The sequence below is a fragment of the Molothrus aeneus genome, chromosome 6, assembly GCF_037042795.1.
Source record: "Molothrus aeneus isolate 106 chromosome 6, BPBGC_Maene_1.0, whole genome shotgun sequence".
Lineage (NCBI taxonomy): Eukaryota > Metazoa > Chordata > Aves > Passeriformes > Icteridae > Molothrus > Molothrus aeneus.
Genome location: NC_089651.1, coordinates 10,892,936 through 10,914,550, shown reverse-complemented (window position 1 = coordinate 10,914,550; position 21,615 = coordinate 10,892,936). Strand labels below are relative to the sequence as shown.

Sequence of the window (21,615 nt, the reverse complement as noted above, 5' to 3'; positions counted from 1 at the left end):
ATGTCCTAGCAAACAATTAAATGCCACTTGACTATGGGCCCGTAATTAATTAATAGAACATAACCTCTCCCTTCTGAGGCTGTGGCAGGCCCAGAATCTTAACTGGAGCATATTATAATGTGTCTGCCACAAAGGCAGGCAAACATTCTCCTAAGTGACAGTAAATGGTGTTCTCACAAGTAAAACTGCTCCTTGCAGAGAGGTTTCCTACAGAAACGACGTCTGTGTGACCGATGGCCTTTAACCCAAATAAATAAACACACAGTGACCCTGATCTGAAGAAAAGTTAGTATTCAAGACACCCCGTTCCTTGTCTGTAGCAGCACTACCAGGGCCATTCCAGACAAAAGACAAAAAATGTGCAGAAATACGTCACTAGTTCTGCTGTTTAGGAAATAATTGGCCAACTTGTTTCTTAAAGTCCCTGACTCTTAAAATATCACCCTACTTAATGCACCCCAAACAACCCAAAATTTAGTATGCCTAGGGGCATCAACTGAATGTGCTTTCTGCAAATTTATTCACTACACACACTCAATCATATTTACAGCAGCATTAAGTCTATCTCTCAGACATGATATGTGAGTCATTGTGGAGTCCAAGGCTTGGTTTTTGATTTGAAGTGGGTTTTGGTTTAGTTTTGATTGAAGTTGCTGCAGATTGAAACACAGAACATAACTGCACCTGTTCTTATAATATATAAACATATATATATATATATATATATATATATATATACACATAGATTATTTATTTTCTGAAAATGAAGACAATAAACAGAGTAGAGGACAAGCTAAGAATTCAAAGTGATCCTGAAAGACTGGGAAAAAAGTTATGAAAAAATGTTAAGAGTGTGACTAAGGAAAATTGCAAAGCTGCAGAGTTAGGCCAGAACACCTGACTGCACATATAAGGGATGGCCCAAATGTGGTTTAAGTAAAAAGGATGTAGAAGTTAAAGCAGACCACAAAGTGACCCTCAAGTGACCTTCAGTGTTGTGATGCTGAGAGCTAAAAAAAAAACCAAAAAAACAACCAAACCAAATAAAAAGCTCAGAGTGATGTCACAAAACTGCCCTGCCCACAAAACCAGCAAGTATCAGTCTCACTCTGTATTTTGGTAAGATTTCATGTAAATGACCACATGCAGTTTGGTCCCCACATTTCAAGGAGAAGAGCAGTAACAGGCTGACAACTGTACCCAAAGCCACATGACTCAAACACTGAAAAGTCTCCTGAAAGTCAGCCAGAGGAGCACTGGAGGAGGTTTGAAGGGCTGTTGTGGAGGTCTCTGAGGATGAGTCAGGATCTGCCCAGGCAGATCAGCAAAGGCTGCAGCCATTTGTGCCTTGGGAGAGGAGAAGGGATCAGGCAATGCCCACTGGTCCTGTCCAGTCTTTAGGGGTCTGGATCACAGAGACCAGGGCTGAGCAGGACCTCTGGGGTTCCCCTAACCCATTCCTGGCCCCTAAGCTGCAAGTCCCAACACCACAGGGGTTTTGGGTGGGTTTCTTTCACAATTCCACACTGTTTATTTCTGAGTTTACTGATGCCATACCAGACTTTAGGCTGAAGTTTCACAGAGAACTGTCCCAACAAATTCCAAGAACTTTTCAACTAAGTGACAATAGCTAAATTAGAGACCAATGCTATGAATTCTTTCTCACCACTAAATGTACTTTGGCTTGTATTTATAAAAATGCATTTCATCCAAAATTTGGACATTCTAGTCACTCATATCATGAGCTCTGTCTGGAGCCCTTCACCACAAGCTTTAAATAATTTTATTATAAATTGATTTATTTATATATTTATATAATTTATAATATAATATATTTAATATAATTATACTATAATATATTTATCTATATTTATATAATTTTATTTATAATATATTTATTTATAATAAAATAATTATTTTATTACTTTCTTTTAATCATCTAAAAGTCTCAAGCATTAAGTATTCCACTTCTTTTATTTTACTTGATATTTACAAGTTGAACAAAAAAAAAAGGTCTGCAAAATTAACTTTGGGCGTCCATGCTACCAATTTTGCCCAAGAACAGTGACCACCTGCACCCATCCTTTACCAGCAGGTCAAGAGAGGTGATTCTCTCCTCCTACTCTGCTCTCCTGAGAAATCACCTGGAGTGCTCCACCACCTCTGGGGGCCCCAACAGAGGAAGGACAACCCAATCCAGTGGAAGGTTCCCTGCCCATGGAACCAGAGGATTTTTAAGGTCCCTTCCAACCAAAACCATTCTCTGATCCTTTAATCTGTACATAACTCTTGGGACTCTTACCATTAAATCAGGAACAGCTTAGATTGAGACATGAAAATTTGCTGCTAATTAAGTTTGGCAAGACCATGTTGACAAAACCTTGGTCCATCTGCTGTGAAAACTGTAGAAAGCATATGGTGCTTTATACAACTACATGAAGATCACTGAAGTCCAAAGCTCCTCTCAGCTCACCATCAAATGCAAAAGAATTAAAAAAATCCAGAGTTTTCATAAGACCATAAATCAAATCTAATAAAACATACAATTTATGTTTTGGTCTCTACAAATCTATTTTCAAAGCTTTAAGAGAACAGTTAAGATTAGGTAGGGAGTACATACCAGACAGACAGTAAGTGATGAGGGTTTTCTACTGCTCATTTCTAGACTTTTTATGGGGATTTTTAAACAGAATTATATTCTAAGTCTTCTGCTTCAGAATTTTATTAGTAGCCATGACTCTTCTTGTTTTCATATAAAACCTAAAACAATTACTGATTTTGGGGGAGTCAGGGAGGAGAAGGAGAAAAGAAGTTAGGGATAGGAAACAACTCAACCCACAGACTTTATTATAACTTTAAGAACACTGGCTGAGAATAAGCAGAACACACATCTCAGTTACAAAGGAAGATAGGAGATCCATAGGTTTTACTTTTCAGCATCCTATCCTTAACCATCACAACTTTGGGAATTGAAACATCTCCAAGGTCTTTTCCACAAGACAAAAACAATGAGTTGCAGACCAGTTAAGGCCTTTCTTAAAAAAATTATTATTGTTATTATTACTTTTATCTGACGCTTACCTCCAGGTTTTCTAACTTCAAATAATGGTAAGCATAATCTCAAGAAAATAACAGATTATGAAAACAACAGTCTTCTGAGTTAGGCCTCTCAAATCCTACCTCTCTGGAAAGAGCAACAATCCTCATTTTTAATCAGAATTAAGTATGCATGTAAACTGCTACCTTCTGTCTTCTACTAGGCTATCAGCAAGAAGAGCAGCTCTGGTTACCAATAACTATGTCTAGAGACTTGACCAGAGAACCCCCATGTTCTTGAACTGCAGTTTTCCAAAGAAGGCCATTTACTAAATCTGGCCACATCTTTGTAAATTAAAAACAAAAATCATAAAGAAACCCATAACCAAGCACGTAAACAATTTTGTAAGAATGCAAAAACATCTTACAAGGTCAGAAAGGCACAAAGCATGTTTTCTGAGGTCTTTTCTCTCTCACAAAAAATGAGTGACAGTCTTGCCTCTTCCAAAACGATGCCATGTGGCAAAAGAGAACAAAATGATAAAAAATAGCCTCCAGGAGATTATTTTGTTAAACATGTATGATCTCATCTCTTTTAATAATAAACAGCATAAACAAAATATTTGGAAAACAGGGTGCTGAAACAACAACCTTACAGGAGTGTCACAACTTGAGCGGACGCCGTTTACTCAGGGGCAAACCTGGTATCACTATTTATGCACGTTACTCAAACAGGAAAGAGAATCTTTTGAAAGAAGAGTTTTGAATTCCAAATCACAAACATGTGGCTCTCTATGGCTTTGTTTTCTTTTCAGTTGCCTGTAGCTGAAACAACAGGGCCGCTTGCTTTGGCTGCGCTGCTGAAGCGCGGGGCAGTCACAGCTGCAGGCTGGGGACACCCTGCTGAGTGAGGGGCTCGGGGATGCTCCAGCTCTCTCTGCTGCCTCCCTGCTGCAAAGAACCAGCCCTCAGAGCTGGAGAAGGGAACACAGCGTCACTACTCCAAAGCCAGGTGCCTCGGCTTCAAGCATGCTTACAGGGAGCTTGAGGCAAAACTTCAGCTGGTGAGTGGGAGTAGCACAGAACTGGCACCAGGGTCTAAAATCGCTGCCTCCAGCTAAAGGGCAAACCTGAGACCTTCACAGGTGTTCTCTGAACTCACTTCAGCAAAGTGGACCAGAATTTATCACTGAAAATTAGCATTTCAGTTTTAGTCACTATAAATTACCATGGGCAGAAACATTCCTCTGCAACATTTTGAACACTTGCGTGGATTTCTGAACACAAACTGAATATTTATTATGACAGAAAACATCCTTTTATTCTGTGTGCATGCCTCGTTATCTTATTTGTTTTGGAAATACCACTAAAAGCATCCATTCCAAACCTTGGGCTTTCTACCACTGCTGAAACTTACTGATCATGAGAGACACATGCTAATTAGCTTCCTATTTTACAAAAGCAAGCAGCTCCTGAAAGGCATAAAGTAAGAATAATTCAATAATTGCACTTCTAAGAAATGTAGGGTGAATCCCAAAGGCAGCAGCTCTTCCCTCCCTTTACAGGAAATTCCAACTTGTTCCTCAGCTGCAGCTGGGCACAACCTATGGCTCAGGCAGAGGCCCCAGGCCAAGACACTTCACAAAAAGCAAATTCTGCCTGGCAGCCCACTGAACAAAATACACTGAAGGCAAAAACTCTCACAGGCTGAAGATTCTAAGAACTTGCAGCCCAAAAGAGGAAGACTCTAAATAGATTAAATTACCCCCCAAAAATATGGGGGGAAATGTGGGTTTAAATCCGTGTTTTAGGAAGGCTTTTACAATTGGTTTTATCATAAATTTTTCTTTGAAACCTTCTTTAAAAAATTATATGTTCTTAAAAATTATCAAACCTACTAATTCTCTCTTCACAAACTATAAAACAAGAAGAAAGAAAATGGAAATCCTCTTGTAAGTTCTACTGGAATGTTTTGTATTAAGCCTAGTTTAAAAATAGCACACCAACAATATAGACCAGTAACAGCCCAGTCATCACACGAGCTTCATAAAACTACTATGTGTTTTTCTGGGAAAATAGATTAATTATGAAGAAACAGCTCCACAGGAACAAAGCATGTGGCTTTCTTCTATTTTTATGCAATTGCAATTTGCATGTTTATGAAAAGCAGTCTGTGTAATAGAATTCAAAAACACAGCTTCTCTAATTTTTTAAGAAGTACAGTATGCCAATTCAACAATATTTCAAGAATTAAAATTCCATTACATTTGAATTTATGACAAGGTCACAACTTTGTCTTTTGAGTCTTGAGTATTTTGTTAGTCACACATACAGCTTATTCTTACTGCCATTTAGGAATTAGATTTACAGCCCAGAGAACAATAGTCACAAAAAAGGACGAGCGTCTGCATTTCTTCGTCCAAAACAAAAATACACATGTTAAATGCACAAATCTAAACTGTGGAAAACTTCAACAACACAGTGGTCAAGCTAAAAGCTTTACTGGGCTTTAACTAGTGCAGTTATAACAAACTAAGAAACAAGAGTGTGATGTTTTTTACATACACAAATAACTAACAGCTACAGGCATCTCTGATGGTGTTCGATCTTGTTCTTTAACTATTTTCAATTATTTTTTACTTAAACTTAATGCACCATATAAAGTCTCAATGGTTGGCATCTGTTTCCAGCCCAATTATTTCAGTAAAATTTCACACCAAATACTTTTTCTGCTTCCAAGAAATAAGACTGGAGAGAAAAGGATTTTTTTTGGCCTAAACTAAAATTCTACCGAACACTCTTTTAGGCTCAAAATTTACTGAAGGGACAAAACCTGGCCCTGGTGTTTGTGTGATGAATTGGAATTTGTTTATTTAAAGATGAAAACCATAAGAAATCAGACTGAGTGGCCAAGAAGACTTCATCTCAGAAAATCACAGAGTAGATAAAGAGAGTTAAATGGATACTGAGAGTAAGAGAAGGAAGGAGAAAGTTGGAGAGATGACAAGGCAGAGATTCTTCTGGAATAAACCTAGAAGACAGAAAGCATTCTAAAATACCAGAATGTGTCAAATAGAGTAAGCAGGAGGAGTGGCCAATGTCTTGTGAAGGGTGCCTGAGCCACAAGGAAGTGACATGCAGCCCACCACAGAGTCTGACAACACTCCTGGCATCACTGTCCACAGCAGCTGGCAAAAGGAGCCCAACAAAACCCACAACCTTCCACAGCTGAAGTCAAGGCTCCAGAAAGAAGAGCTGTCATCCCTCTTCCCCCAGAAGCATCTGAGAAATCCTCTGCCAGAATGTCTCATCTTCCTTCCAGCTGCTATTCCAGCAACCCAACCCAACACTCTAACATTTAAAAAAGACATTTTCTATCTCGCTGAAGATCAATCCAAGTGTCAGATAATGGATTTTCTGGGGTTTTAAATCCTAGAAAACGACACATGAACCACAGTAAAAGGACATGATAAGGACATTTTTCCTACCTTCTATTTTCCCCCTCTTGAATTTCTTTCTGATTGATTGACTTTATATGCCCAGTAACATTCCTTTGTCTCTTTGTATCCACTGAGGTCTCCCATGGTCCAATGGGGTTTTGCATGCAACTATCCTGAATTTGTATCCAGAATTATGATGAGTTTGTTTTTTCTGCCTCTCAGCTTTCCTCCACAACAGCTTCACACAACCCCAGACCATCCTGTCACCAAGTGCTGGTCCTGGCTGCAGCAGTGACAGCCCATCACCCACATCCAGCTCAGTGCAAATGTTGTGGTTACTTTGACACCTAGAACACAACACTCCCAGAAAGGAAACAAAGAATTCAAGCTCTGTTCAATGATTGCATTTTTTCATAGTATTCAATCTGCAGAAGATTGAAAACTGAGAACTGTAAACATCAGAGACGTGAAATCAGGATCTATCTAGTCACTAGCAGATAAGCAATAACCAGCATGTTCTTGGCTCAATGAGCAGGGATTTAGCTGCCAAATCCCAATCAACACTAATTGGATTGTCCTTGACTTCAGAACGTACCACTGACACCACCGGAGTGATTTATTTCAACAAACACATAGAAATGGAACACAATTCCCAAAACGCCGAGCAGAAGAAAATGAATCTCATCAATACTGATAATGCTATTGTTAGAAATCTTTTTTTTCACTATAGAAGCAAGGAGCATGAAAGTCTCATGCTACTGCAAAGAGGAGTAAGAGGAGAGATGAACCAAAGGAAAACCTCCCACTCACCAGTAGATATTTGCAGGCCACAACTTTCACTGACAGTTATCAAGGCTGGACTGTGAATCTGCTTTTACACATTTTACAAATGATTCCACAGTGACTGTGGTTTTCCTTTGTGAGCACGAGTAATTGGGGAGGTAGTTGGTACTTGAAATTGATGTAAGAGAGCTACCACAGCAGTGTAATTCTCTTCCTTGCTGTTACAAGACAGGACTGTTATGTTTGGGACATTGCAGAAGTTAAATGTCAGTCTCATTGTCCCTCCACTGAAAAATATGATTGTGGTTATAGAAGGCCAGGGCTTACACAGTATTCAGGCTTGCATAACAAACTGTTTGCCATGAACAGGCTGCAGGAAAAGTGTCTTTTTGTCAGATAATCCACAAAGTTAATCCAGGACAGAACAGGGAAGAAAGAGTTCCTTGACTGCAGTTAAGTCACAAAGATAGGAAATGCTACTTCCCTCAACATAATCTGTGTCCTATTTCAGACCAAATGCAGATAGCTTGCAGAGAAAAAAGCCTCCAGGAATATTTTAGATTACAATTAAAGGCTGAAAAAGAAGTATTTTTAGTGTTGTTGTTATTATAATGGCAAGACTGAGTGAGTAAAGAGTCTGAAATCCAAGTTCTTTAGAAATATTCATTACAGACATGTGAGGGAAAGAAGACATCTATGATCTCTGTTGATTATAAGATTTCTCCAAAATGATAAAAATCCATAAACCAAAATCAATTTTTTAAGTCCACATTATGTACTAGAAGAAACTGCTTGGATATCTTTTAGGAATACATGCTATCAAAAAATACTGGGGGTCTTCCAAGAAGGCTTTCAACAGAGCTTTATCTCACCCAAAAAAAAAAAAAAAACCAACAAAAACAAAACAAAAAACCTCACCAAACAAACAAAGAAACAAACAAAGAAATAAACACTACCACAATCGAAACAAACAAAACCACGTGCAATGGAAATATTTTTTCCTCATTCTGTTTCAGCACAGTTTTATGAAACCTGTTGTATTTGAAAAGTAAAGCACAAGGTTTGGAGGAAGAGATCATTTCATTGACTGGAGCAACTAATTTGTATACAAGTATTTGGGGTGCCATGCCCTAGCAGCCACAGGCACCTAGAACCATCTCCCAGGCACACTCCTGCATTCTGCTCCACTTCCAGCACTGCACTTGATGCTTCATTCCACTGCAGCTGCAAGAATTCCCCTGCCACAATAAGAAGGATTTGGTTTTTGTTGCTTTTTTAATCCCTTTGAGATTTCCCTGGATTGCATTTGAATCAAATTAAGCTGCAGCACAGATAAGAAAGCCACTGAAGTAACAGCTTTATTCCCTTATTTTTCTACATTTTGTTTTTACAGAGATTGCATGCCATGGTATCAAGCAATCATCCACTCCTTATACACACACCAGTTCAGTGAAATGCCCAACTGTGAATATACAGAAAATACACCAGAAAATCCTAATGATACTATATTCTTCACAGGGAAAATCTGCTCACAGGAAAAAAAAGAATCAGACAACTCCATTTAGAAATTTCTCCCACTCCATCAACAATCACTTGTCTTGTTTCAAAATCCTCTGAGATACAAAGCTATGTTACACAATAAAGGCTTCCCTGAAGAGGAGTTGATAAAAATCAGAACAGAAACAACCACAACAGAGCCTACACATGTTATACCAGCATTTATCAGTTGTGACAACAGCCAAATAAAACTGCTATACTGTTGGAAGCCTTCTGTCCTACACATTGCAACTGCACACAGATTCAAGAACAAATCACTCCTCTGTCCTCTTAGAGCAACCAAACCTCACAGAAAACATCCTGATCCACCACATAGGTTTTCTCCTTTAACTTCTGGGTACAAAACAGCATCCTACAGGAAAGCTGCCACGGGTGTATGGGAAAATTAATCAAATTCAGTCTTTAGACCCTCTCTTCTTCATCCTGTCACCTTTCAGCTGCTGAGCTAAGGAAGACACAGAATGTTCTCTCTTTTACCTTTTCCAAGGAATACTGTATGTAGATTCTAGGGATAGGTTTATGATTAGGGCTTATACCAGCAAAACCAAAAACAAACAAAACAAAAAAGGCATTTTCTCATGCCCTTCTGTGATCTTTGCAAATATCTGTGCTCTTCCTAAATCCCATCCACATTCCATTATTTAGACATAATAAATGAGAATTTTTTGGTGAAGCACATCAAACACACTTCAAAATCCATGAAACAATAAAATGCATGAACAGTAAGGGCTCCTGGGATTTCTCCTAGCTGTTATCCTAGAATGCCTAAATCTGGTAGCACCTTTGCTCCTTTCAGAGACTTCTGTAAGTGCCTTTTGTAGCCAGTTATGTAACAGCTTTATATTGTGCTGATATGCTGGGGGAAAAAGTGGTTATCTACCTCAGCCAAGGTTCAGCTGAAGGCAAAATACACCAAGGCTGATTGCTTTACTCTGAAAAAGTATCACTGTTTGAACAAAAAAAAAAAAGAAAAGGGTTTAGTAAAGCTGGGGGATTTATAAATCTGGTTTCTATAACTCTGTCAGGACACTTAACACGCACTTCTGACAGCAGCTACTGCTGCTGCAGTTCTGAGCAGTGGCTCAGAATGAGTTCTTAAAATACACAGCAGCCATTAAAACTATGATCCACTGAAGCTTAGTTTTATGGTGAGACACAGACCGAGCAACCTAAGTGGGAATACAGACCAGTGTACCTGAAAGACAGAAAAAGCTGGGTGAATCAGGTCATCTTCAGCAACACAAAGACTTCTCAACTCCTAAGTGCCTGCAACTCTTCTGACACCTGTCAACAGCAAAGCTCATTCTCCACTCGGGCAGAGCCTCTGTGCAACTTGCCAAGCATGAATAAACTGCCTGTTAGGCAAATTATCCAAGGGCTCCCATCAGGTTCCTTAGAGCATGTAGGGCACAAAGGCACCTCACTAACATCTTTCTGCCCAAGGCTCTAGGAACATTTCAGCTGATAGAAACTCAGGGTGCATTGATCTGTCTTTCAGCATGCTCCTGATCCTCCTTTATGCCAGTACTGGCATTCATCTGACAACCTGATGAGCCAGCACTGTTTGAAAAATGAGCAGGCAAGTAATCCAAGACAATACAGCAACACAGGTTACACACCCAGCAAGAAAGGTCTTTTGGATGGGTCAGCATCCTAAAGTGAGCTGGATCCAAAGGAAGGTTTAGCACAATAGGAATGGCAGCACCAGGACTGCTGTAACATCAATTTACACAGGCCTAGACCAGAACAGGAATGGACTTTCACATGTTGATTCCCAAAGGGCACACTCTGGTTTATTTGAGGACAATAAAACCCTTCACTCCCCCTGAAGACTATGCTGGACAAAAACTTGTAGCATCAAAGCTGTTCCAAAACAACAAAAATCTACAGATCTGCTCCTAAACTGCATAAACACTGCATTTTAGATATTTACAGCTAACGTTTTTTGAGTAAAGCCAGAAAATCAGCACCTTTATCACATTTTCAGGGGTAAGATATTGGCACATCTAAATAAATCCATATAAGCAGTGAGGGGAGAGCAAGCAGACGCAGTGGGGCTTTCCTGGGAGAGCAGTCACTCCTATAAACACCCTTTCCCTATAAACCACAAGTGTTTATCATCCAAATGCTTCTGACACAGGTTGGGGGGGAAGGGTACAGCATTTTTTTTTTGCTTGTTTACACAAAGCTATTCCACAGATTATGCCTGGGGAAAAAAAAAAAAAAACCAAAAAAACTCTACAAAACATAATTACACTTAACATTAAAATCAAGCACATTAAAACCAGGCCAGAAGGTACCTGCAGATAAAAAACAAATAGGAAAGGAAAAAAAAAGAACATACTTAAAAATATAAAAGCTTCAAGGGTAGCTAGTCTATAATCCTACAAATGCTTGTCCCTGCTTTTCATATAGAAGGAAGCATAATAAATGCATCAAAAAACTACAGTTTTATAAGAAAAATAAAGGTCAGTACTCCATGTATTATGGGATTGCATGTGGGGGTAAAGGAATTTGGAAAACAATGCATGCCTAGTCTTCAACAGAATGTTGTTCCTTCAAGCATTTTTCTTATGAAGCATTAAAGTAGCAACAAGCAGTTTAAATAATAAAGTCTAAACAATTACTTTCTGGGCATGACCTTTTTAAATTAAGATTCAGGAGTTATTTCTGAATCTGCTCAATTTCACCAGGCAAGCAATTCTACCAAACTTCATGAAACAATTTATGTATGGGAAGTTAAACACATACTTAAATGCTACAGATGAGGACATTTTACAGACATAAAGCTTTCCAATGCAATCTGTAACTTCACTTCAATGAAGTAAGCAGCCTATTTGATTTGTCTTCTTTAAAAGCACATCTGGGTTTTTCGGTTGCTTCTTTGTTTTGATTTGGGTTCTCTCTACTTTGTCAGGGAAAATGTTCCAAACAGGAGAGAGGTAAAAGGAAAGGTCTTTATTTTTAAAATAAAATACTTCCCATTTCACATGGCTTGATTTTGACAGTACAATTAGGACAAACCTACTATCAAATGGGATGGAAGGGGTAACCAGGACGTAATTAATGGAATAACAATTGCAGAATAGTAAAATCCAAGAGACCCTAGCAGAACTTTGTAAGACACTGCATCTTTAAACATGCAAATATAACGGTTTCTCTAAAAATTATATTTCTTTTTAAAAAAATCCATAATCCGAGTTTATTAGCTGCATTTTTTGAATCAACAGATACAGACTACACGCAATTGCTACTTCAAAGAATTACTCTGAGTAACAAACTTGAGTGTTGTTTGGTTTATGCATAGCCAAATAAATTAGGGAACATTCGACTGTTTAAAATATTGTTTATTAACAACATACATTCAAAGGAGCGCTCTGAAATACGCAGCACAAACACATTCCAGTTGACAATCACTTCGTTTCCCAAACACTGATTTGAGATCTCTGCAGCAACAAAGCTGGTACCATAACGGAGAGTTACGTAACACAAACCACTCTCTCTCTGCCCACAAAACGACAGCAGATAACACCACTTCCCTTTCCCCCAGCAGACAGCACTCAGTATCCCGAGGCTTTAGGAAGAGCACCCATTCCATGCCCGTTCGGCGCTACGGCGCTGCCCGGGGGACACGCGGCGCCGCTCAACAGGCGATGGATGAGCGGCGAGACGGGCAAGCCCCGCCGCTGGCCGAACGCAGCCTTTGTTCTCCCGGGAGGCGCGGCTGTCGCGCCCCAGCCGGCGGGACACAGGTGGGGACCGGCGGCTCCGGCCCTGCCCCGCGGCTCCGGCCGCCGGGCCCGGCACGGCCGCGGGCCCCGTTTGAACCTGCCCGCGCTTCGGGGAAGGAGCCGCCGCCGCTCCCGGCGGGCGGGGCGGGCCGGGCTGACCCGACCGGGCGGTGCGGGAGCCCCTCCGCTTCCCCCCTCGGGGAAGGGGGATTAACCCTTGGCTCGCCCCGCTGCCCTCACCCCCTCCTCCCCTGGCCGGACGCGCGCCCCGTGTGCGCCGCAGTCTCCTCCTCCCGCGGCCCGGCCGGAGGCGGGCGGGGGCCGGGGCCGGGGCCGGGCAGGAGCGCGGGGAGCGGCCAGGCACGGCGGGGCAGCGCTGCGCGCAGCCACACCTACCTGTCTTCTCGTGGTCATAGCCCACCACGATGAAGTAGTCGGCCAGCCTGGCCATGGCTGCGCGGGGCGCGCCTCGGCCTCACCACCCCAGCGGCTGCGGCGGCGGCTCGGGGCAGGCTCAGCATCCTCCGCTCCGCGCCCGCCGCAGGAGGAACGGCACCACCTCAGCCATGTTGGAGGCGCGGGCACGCCGTGCGCCTGCGCGCCGCCCGGGCCGCTCGCCGTGACCCCGGGGCTGGGCGGGGGCTGGGGCTGGGGCGGCCCGGCTGTCCCGCAGTGCCGCTGCCCCGGGCCGGCCGCCGTGCCGGGACGCCGCTGCCAGCGCCGCGGCCTCCCTTCGCAGCCCCCCGCGGGCGGGGAGGGTCCGGCGGGGGAGGTCCGCGCCCCGCCCGAGCGGGGCTTTGTCTCTGCAGCCTCCCCCAGTGCGGTGGCCGCCCGGGGGGCAGCGGGTCCGGAGCCCGTTCCCCTTACAAAAGACACGCGCGGCGGCTCGGAGCGTTCTGAGTGCCCGGGGAGACCCAAGTGTTTGAGCGGGGCTGCACCTCGCCGCTCCCGCTTGGAGCTGCCGGGGCCGGGCATCGCCCTCACCGAGGCTCCGCGGAAATGGAAGCCGGCGGCGAGATAACGGCGGCCCCGCCAGCCCGGCCTGGGCAATCGGAGATTGCCCGTCCCGAATGTGTCCCGGTCACGTTTTGTCCGGGGTTTTCGGGACGTGCCGCCGCGGGGGGAGCCGTGCCGCGGCCCCGCTGGGCTCTGTGGCGGTGCCGAGGGTCGGCGCGGCGGTCTCGGCCCCGGCCCCCTCACAGCAGCACCCACGGCCCGGAGCGGGCTGTGCTGCCGGCCCGGCCCGGCCCTGCTGCTCCCCGCGGCTGGCGGCGCCGGGGCCGAGCCTGGCAGGGCACTGGCCGGCGGTGCCTCGGCGTGACCCGCGTGGCCCCGGACGTGCTGGCCCGGGCGCGGGCGGTGGCCGCTGGGGCACTCAGCGAGCCGCGCCGGGAGCTGCCGTGGTGCTGTTTATAACGTGCAGATGAGGTAGGCACCTTCTGGACCGTGGCCCTCGAAAGCTCGGTGGACTTTGCCAGCAGTCGCGGAGATGCTGAGGATAAAGGAGCAGACAGTACAGCGCTTGGGTAGCTGGCGGAGCCTGCAAAAACCACTCTGATAAGCTTCTATGTACGTCCCGTTTGACAGCACAGAGAGAAGAACCAGCGCGGAGGACGTGGGTGGCATTCCAGCGAGGAGCAGTCGTAGGTGCCGGGCTGGGTGTGGAAGTGCAGCAAACTGGATTTGCTCCAGACGATCCACCTTGACGAGGGACCCAGCAGACAGTCAGAAGTGGTCTCAGAGACATTTCTGTTTCAAACATGCCGTTCTCACACCTCTTAGCTGGAACATAGTGATGCAGTGTCTTGCTGATAAGCCAGATGCAAACTGGTCAGGAAGCTTCAAGCAGTGTTCCCAGTTGTGCCTTCTCAGTGGAGGGCAGAGGTTGACATCTCCTCGAAGTCATCAGCTTCGTGATTTAGCTGTTTTGAAGCAAATGACATGTGTAAGGATCCAATCCTAATACATTTCCTTGTTTAGGAGTAAAGAAAAATGTGTCATATATACATCAAAAAGATTGACCATACTTTTTGAGAAAGAGATGCACTCTATGGGATCAGTCACTTCTAGGTAGGAGTTAGGTTAAGTCATGCAGGACTTTGGTAAGTTATGCATAGGCATTTTGGTTGCAGGACACAGTAACAGTTCACAGAAGCAAAGGATAATGTTCTGTACAGCTAAATCTGGGGAGAAAGTTGAAAGACACTAAGAAATTACCTAATTTGGAGCTGAAATGGGTCCTTAGAGTTATCATATCTGCACTCATAAAAAGATTCAATATGCAATAACAAATCTCAATAGGAAAATCTCACTGCTCTTTTATCACAGCACCTCTAGTAGGAGAGAATCACTCACACCTTTCCCAGAGCATTAATAAATGCTCAAGAGCAATAAATAAATGTTCAAGAGCAAGATGTTTATTTAGTGTTCACTTTACAGCCTTGCTCCTTTTGCCTTCTAGATCAGTACAGCCAAAGTTTAAAAAGTTTATAAGAAGTGGCACATCTTAAATAAGAAATAGGAAGTGTAGTTGAGCTTATTTATTTCACAGAAACACAGAAGGTTTGGGGTCAGGAGGGATCTTAAAGATCATCCTGTTCCAACCCCCTTGCTACAGGCAGGGACACATGCCACTAGACCAGGTCGCTCAGACCCATCCAACCACACCACAAACACTTCCAGGGATGTGGCATCCACAGCTTCTCTGGGCAACTTGCCTTAAGTATAGAGCAATCTTATGTTCTTATAGGACAAATGAAGAAGTGGAGCAGACACAGTGTTTGCTCACCTAAATTCTAATGAAAAGTGAAACTGAATGCTCATCCAGACCACCCAACCTGAATTCCCTCACTTGCAGCAGGGTAACCAAGCTCCTCACAGGAGAAGCAGGGGCTCATAGAGGACACCGAGGCACGGGTCTCCACAAGCCCCTAGTCACGTACTTACCCCAGGGGAAGAATTGCAAGGCTGCAGCCTCTCCAAGAGCCTGAAAGCGCTCAAGGGACCAGGTTGCCACACTCACCTTGTGCCCTTGCCAACAACAAGGTGTGAACGTTCACAATACCTCCTACACTTCACACCTCCTTCAGGAAACAGGGAATTCAGACTCTGCCAACCCATGCCAGAACAGGGCAGTAGCCGTGACCCTGACCAGATTTCCCCTACTAATAGACATCCCCCACTCACTTGGGAGACTCTGTTTGGTGTACACCAAAGCACCTCCAGCAGGACTACCAAAATGTCACTGTGCTCTTGGCACAGAGAGAACTGGCTGGGTGCAGGCACTAACAGTAAGGTTTTTCTGTGTGGAGCTTGATTGAGGTTTTAGATCCTTCAGGGGGTGCCATTCTTCTATTAGTATTATCTTTCTGCTGATTTCACAGAGCCTGAAATACAATTAAGTCTATTCATGCTCATGGCATATGAATTCAGAACAATTTGTTTAAACAAAGTGAAACATGCAAAGGCACTTCCACTGGCTTCAAACAACAGTTTTCTTCCATAACCAGCACAGAATATTTGCCTCACACTGATTCCCCATTGCTACCCACAGATTTTAGACCTTTTCTTTTCAAATAAATCTCAGCCTGAATAAAATGCTCTATAAACAGTAATTCATCTTCACCACATCCCTGCCAGAGCAGATACTTGTTGTAAGGTCTTCTGTATGGGAACACCAAGAGGTTGAATGGTACACCCAGATAAGCAGTAAACAGGAGCTGGCTGCTCCTCCAGGCCAGCTTCCCACCATGGATGGAGCAGCATCCAGGAGACCCTGCACTTCACATCACACACTGCTCTTGCTGAACTGCTTGGCATTGCCTGACTCACAGCTTGTGAATGATATTGCTATGGAACATTCTGTGGAACTGTTTTTTTTTTTTGGGTTTTTTTTTAGGAAATAACTGTTTGTGGCATAATTTTTTAAAAATTTGTCATTGTTATAGCACAGTACCAATTCAGTGACTATTGCTCATTTCCAAACTGCATGAGAATGCAAGTTCATAGAAAGAACAAAATGAGCCTCTGAACAAAGAACATGATGTTTTGTGGTAGACTTGAAACAGCTTTACCTGCTGACACCCTTTCACAAATCACATAATCAACAAACTGATCATTTATGTGTCAGAGTTTGCCACCTCATGAATTTGCATGAAGTAATTTTGTATCACTGAGAGGATAGTTACAGTCAGTATGGAAGAAACGTGAGAGCTGTGTTACTACTGTTATTATTATTCCTAAATCAACATAGATTTTTTTTCTGCATTGTTTGGCTCAGGGTATACAAAATACACTTCCCGTTTAAGCCAAAGATTTTAATGAGGGATTTTCCAGCATTTGAGGAAACGTGAGATTTTTTTTTTTTTTTTTTTTACTGGAATGGGAGACTCAATTTGAGTCAAAGCAATGCTTATCACATAAAATCCTGCCTTCTCATTCGGAAAAAGTTAGGTTCAGTTTCAACTTCTGCTAATCAAGGAAATGCTTGAACTCGCACGAGCTTGAGCTGCCTCATGAGGTCTCTAAAATCCAGCCAGTCGTGCAGCTCCGGGCATGATACGGTCCCGTTCTAGACCATTTTATTTTCCCATCTCTTCCTCCCTGTGTTTCCTCCCCAAGCCTCTCGCTCTGCGCTCCGGAGCACGGTCCGAGGCGCGGGCAGCGGGGCTGCGGCTCCGCAGAGCTGCGGGCGGCAGGGACGGGATGAGCCGGGGCAGCCGCGCCGGCTGCCGGCGCTCGGCCGGGCAGGTGCGGCGGGCAGCGGCTCCGGCCCGGGGGAACGGCCTCGCCCCGCGGAGCCGCGCAGGGCGCTCGGGGCAGAGGGGCGGCCGGCTGATGCCATGGGGAGCAGCGACAGGCAGCGCTGGCCCTCCCCGCCGGCCGGGTGGTGGCAGCTCCCCGGCCAGCCTGTCCCGCACAGGTAGGTGCCGGAGACAGGAGGCTCCAGGTATCTGGACTCTGCTGGAGAGCCGGGGGAGGGAGGGAGAGAGCACCTTAGACCGAGTGAGCCGTGCACAGGAAAGTTTCTGTCATCCCCCTGCACATACCTCTCCGGGGTGTTGTTATACGCCGCGGTTATCTAGAAAGGCAGAGTCACGAGCACACACTCACTCACCTGACTTTTGAAACACTTTGCTTGGGGCAAGATGCGAGAGAAACATCTCACCACTCATTCCTTCCTGCCGAGCGTCCCTCGCTGGCCAGGGGACCGTGTTGCCCCAGGGCGCAGATCTCCCGGGGCATTTCCCTCGGTGCCGCCGAATTTGCACTGCGACAAGTCAGCGGAGACACGCTCCATCCGCTGCTGGCTGCCAGCACCCCCTGCGAAGCCGGACCGCTGCATTTCTGAAGCGTCACGGAGCAAAGATGTTAAAGACTGTAAAAACCCCAACAACAAGGTGGTCACACTGAGGTTTTGCTGCTGGCCAGCCGAGAGAATGCTGTTAGAGATCCCGATCCTGCACCGGTTCAGCTTTCTGACCGGGAAGTAACTGCACTCACATCCGTGAGGTTTGCGGATTGGGAACGGCACAAGGCACGGCGGATCTTCCCAGCCCCGTAACCCCAGGCGTTTCAGTGACCCCGTGTTTGCCCCAAAGCAATGCCACTTGCTCTGTTCCAAGGCACAGAACTGGTCTCTGACCTTCATCTGCCAAAACCATTTGAATCGTGATCTACTTGAATCGATCCAGTAAATCAAATTCATTTTGTTAGATAAAAAATGCACTAAAGTTTAGTCATAAATATTAATGATGCCCGATTTGCCACCTCATTACTTATGTAAAGAAGGCTGTCATTCCAGTTACTCATTATAAATTCACGTTGTCCAAATATGGGTTTAGTTTTGGAACTTTGATATTTGATGGATTTTCATGGATTTTGGAATGGATTGAATCTGGTTTCCACTCCCCTGCTTTCACCCACCTGAGGTTAAGATATCTAGAATGAGAAATTATTCTACAGACAGCATAAATATAATTATATTTTGGCGGTTAAAACCTCTGTCCCCAGTAAAACAGGCTGAGGGGCTCATCGGATTTTGCTAGTTGTGCCATGACTCAGAATCCTAAAAGCTGCCGTTATAATTAACAAAATACCAAGGGGGTTGTTTAAGATAATTTTCAATAATCCTCTTATTCCCCCCCCAATGTTGCCCCCAATCCAGGTCAGAATGCTCAAGGAGTGCTTGAAATGTGGGGGTGGGGGGGTGCCAAAAGAGAGCTCGCCCAGCCACGCCAAGGTCCACCCACTTCTCAGCGCTCTCTATAAAAGCGAGCAGAGGAGCGCAGAGCTCGGCAGTGATTACTTCACACACACACACACACACACACAAAAAGGAGGAGTTCTCGCTCCTCAGGAAACCCTGCAAGCTCGGATCGCTACTACAAAAACATTTGTCTCAGTGGATTATCCTCACTGTCAGGTAAGAACTATTTTTTTTTTTCCGTCCTTGGCAACAACAAAAGATTCAGGGGAGGTGGAACGCAAGTAAAACTCTACTAAATTTGGACTGTTTTGAAGAGTTTGGAGTTATGCTGTGGAGTCTTGCACTGGCTCTTGGCATCAGCTGCAGTTTACAACATAAGATCCAGACCTAGCTGGTTCTGCGTGTGAAGTGGGAAGAGGAGCTATCAGGGAATAAACTTCCCGGCAGCAAAACACTTGCTGGAGTTTGAAAACGATGCGTCCGATAGCCAGCTGTCTCTGATCTTATGGGTTTGCTAAATCCTAGTGCAAGCCGCTGGGGGTATTCTGGAAATCCTGCTGGTTTTCAGCCGCCTCTGCAACTAAACTCTCGACAAACGTAAACTTTGGAGGCTCTGTTATTTACTCTGTGATAAGTTGTTGAGCAAATATTAGCTTCTGGTTCATATCAGACACAAAGTTCCCGGTAGCCTGGGGGCTCTGCGAGGGAAGGAGCTCTCTGGATTCACTAGGAATAAAGGACAGTCCTTACTTGACTTTTATTAGCAAGCGTGCTTATAGTTCTTCTCTTTTCCTTCCAGCAGGAGCCCAGCCAGAATGAAACTAGTTCACGTAGCCCTGCTCTATCTCGGCTCTGTGACCTTCTTCGGGGTGGATGCTGCAAGGGTGGACGTAGCGACAGAGTTCAAAAGAAAGTGAGTATCGGAGCGCGCCCTCCTGCCAGCGCCCCGCGCCGCGCGTGGAGCTGCCGAGCCCCCGCGCCTGGCTCCGGCAGCGGTCAGAGGCACTGGATTCCCTGCAGGAATTGCTCAGCTCCTTAAAGGCCTCGTGCCCTTTCAGAAAACACTGGGGGGAGGAGAAGAAAAAAAAAAAAAAGAAAAAAAAAAAGAAAAAAAAATCTCGGCGCTGGCAAAGATTTTCGCCCCTCGAATCTATTTGGTTTGGCTCCCGCCCTGCAGACTTGCGATAACAGGCTCTCCTCTTCCCTTATGCTCTTTCAGATGGACGAAATGGGCATTAAGCCGAGCCAAGCGGGACGTGAAGCCTGCGGGCTTGCTCCGAGGGCTGGGGGCAGCCGCCGACGTGCTGCCTCTCATACGCACCCAGGACGTGAAGGAGGATTCCCGAGTCTCGCCTCCCAGGTAAATTCCAGCCCTTCCTGGGCTCGGGCACTTGCTCGAGGCAGTGGAAAGTTTCGGGGTCCCCTGGTTTCCGGGTGTTCAGGGTTATTCTTGCTGTCGATCCTCCCCGCCCCAGAGGCAGGTCCTGCCCGGGCTGCCCATCGCGCTGAAAGCAGCCTCCCGCCTTCCTTTCCCCGCGCTCTTTAGCTGGCGGGAGATAGTAGCGCCTTTGCTGCGAAAGTCAGATATAAATAGTAACTTGAGCCCTGGATGCTTAGGAAAAAGTAACAGCCGTAAACCGGCGGGGCCTCTCCTCGTATGGGCAGCCGGCTCTGCTCGGCGCTCCCGCGGAGGGCACAGCCGGGACTGCTGGGGGGCAGCCGGGCACCGTCGGGACAAGCCCGTCTCCAGTCTGGGGCTCCCTGCCCTGCAGACCCTCCCCTTCCCTCGCCCACCGGGTCCCCTCCTCCGGGCCCCCACGGCGCTCTTCTCATGCCCGCTCTCTCTCTTCCTGCAGCAACCGGGAGGATGCTCACATCCGCGTCAAGCGCTACCGCCAGAGCATTAACAGATTCCCCCACTTCCAAACAAAGGCGTGCCGCTTCGGGACGTGCACGGTGCATTGGCTGGTCGACGAGCTCCACAGGGCGGCCGTCAACGATAGGAACGATGCCGCCCCCCCAAACAAGATCAGCCCCCAGGGCTACGGCCGCCGGCGGCGTTCCCTGCCCGAGCCCCGCAGCCCAGCGCGCTCCCCCAGCTCCGGGCGGCGCCCAAGGACGCGCCGGGCGCAGCCCCTCGCCGCCTTCCTCGGAGTCTGAAGCGCCGCAGGACCCGGCCGAGGCCGCCTCGACGGATGGACTGAGACTGAGGCACGGGCTGAGATCCGCCAGGATTCGCGGAGAGCGCCTGCCCGGGCGGGACCCCGGCGCGCCCTCCGGGGGGAGCTGAGAAGGGCAGCGGACGCTGCGCCCCCCGCCCGCCACGGACTCCGGCCCTGCCCGGGCCGGGCACCGCCGGCTCCCGCAGCCGCCGCCGCCCGCGACGCGAAGGCGCCGCCGCTGCTCCCGGGGGGCCGGGCGGCCCTGGCCGCCCTCCCGCGCCCCGCCGCCCCAAGGAGGGGATGCTCAGGGGGGGACCCGCCGGTGGGCGACGGGCCCCGGCCTCGCCCTCCGCCCCCGAGGGTTGGAGGGTGCGCGTCAGCCGTGGGCAAGGACAGCCGCCCACATCTGCTCTACCCTCTGCGTTATGTGCACCCGGCAGGGAATCGGACACTCATTAGTCCCTGCGGGGACTGCGATATACTTGAACGTCACAGAGAGGAAAAGTGCAATTGTACGTGGTTTTTGTTAATTATAAGTGCGGTGTGTGTGGATCACGAGATATGCATCGGTATTTAAGATTGTTCTGTGCCATGTCTTTTTTTTTTTTTGAAAAAATATATTTTATTTTTATACGGTTTATATATATATATATATATATATATATTGCATAAGGGCATTTTAAAACATTGTATCCCGT

The 21,615-nt window shown here is 46.2% G+C and overlaps 2 protein-coding genes across 3 annotated transcripts in view; one reads left to right on the top strand and one right to left on the bottom strand.

Moving 5' to 3' along the window:
• The window catches only part of SBF2 (SET binding factor 2), a 232,509-nt gene extending 219,393 nt beyond the window's left edge, over nt 1-13,116 (bottom strand). Inside the window, exon 1 of the mRNA XM_066551479.1 lies at nt 12,944-13,116. Coding sequence (XP_066407576.1) covers nt 12,944-12,998 — 55 coding nt within the window. The 5' untranslated portion in view covers nt 12,999-13,116. The remainder of the gene's footprint in view (nt 1-12,943) is intronic.
• A 5,746-nt stretch (nt 13,117-18,862) lies between these two features.
• Nucleotides 18,863-21,065, top strand: ADM (adrenomedullin). 2 transcript variants are annotated; one of them, XM_066552599.1, is made up of 4 exons: nt 18,863-18,971; nt 19,558-19,668; nt 19,975-20,115; nt 20,612-21,065. In XM_066552599.1, exons 2-4 carry the CDS (start codon nt 19,571-19,573, stop codon nt 20,913-20,915), a joined length of 543 nt encoding a protein of 180 aa, XP_066408696.1. In that variant the 5' UTR covers nt 18,863-18,971; nt 19,558-19,570; the 3' UTR covers nt 20,916-21,065. The 2 variants fall into 2 exon arrangements, with proteins under 2 accessions (XP_066408696.1, XP_066408695.1); XM_066552598.1 differs by having other exon boundaries at nt 19,555-19,668.
• The last annotated feature ends 550 nt before the right edge of the window (nt 21,066-21,615 follow it).

Coding starts and splice junctions, on each gene's coding strand:
- ADM (XM_066552599.1), top strand. CDS start 19,571: ATGAAACTAGTTCACGTAGCCCTGCTCTATCTCGGCTCTGTGACCTTC. Junction 19,669..19,974: donor GCGACAGAGTTCAAAAGAAA/GTGAGTATCGGA, acceptor ATGCTCTTTCAG/ATGGACGAAATGGGCATTAA. Junction 20,116..20,611: donor TCCCGAGTCTCGCCTCCCAG/GTAAATTCCAGC, acceptor CTCTTCCTGCAG/CAACCGGGAGGATGCTCACA.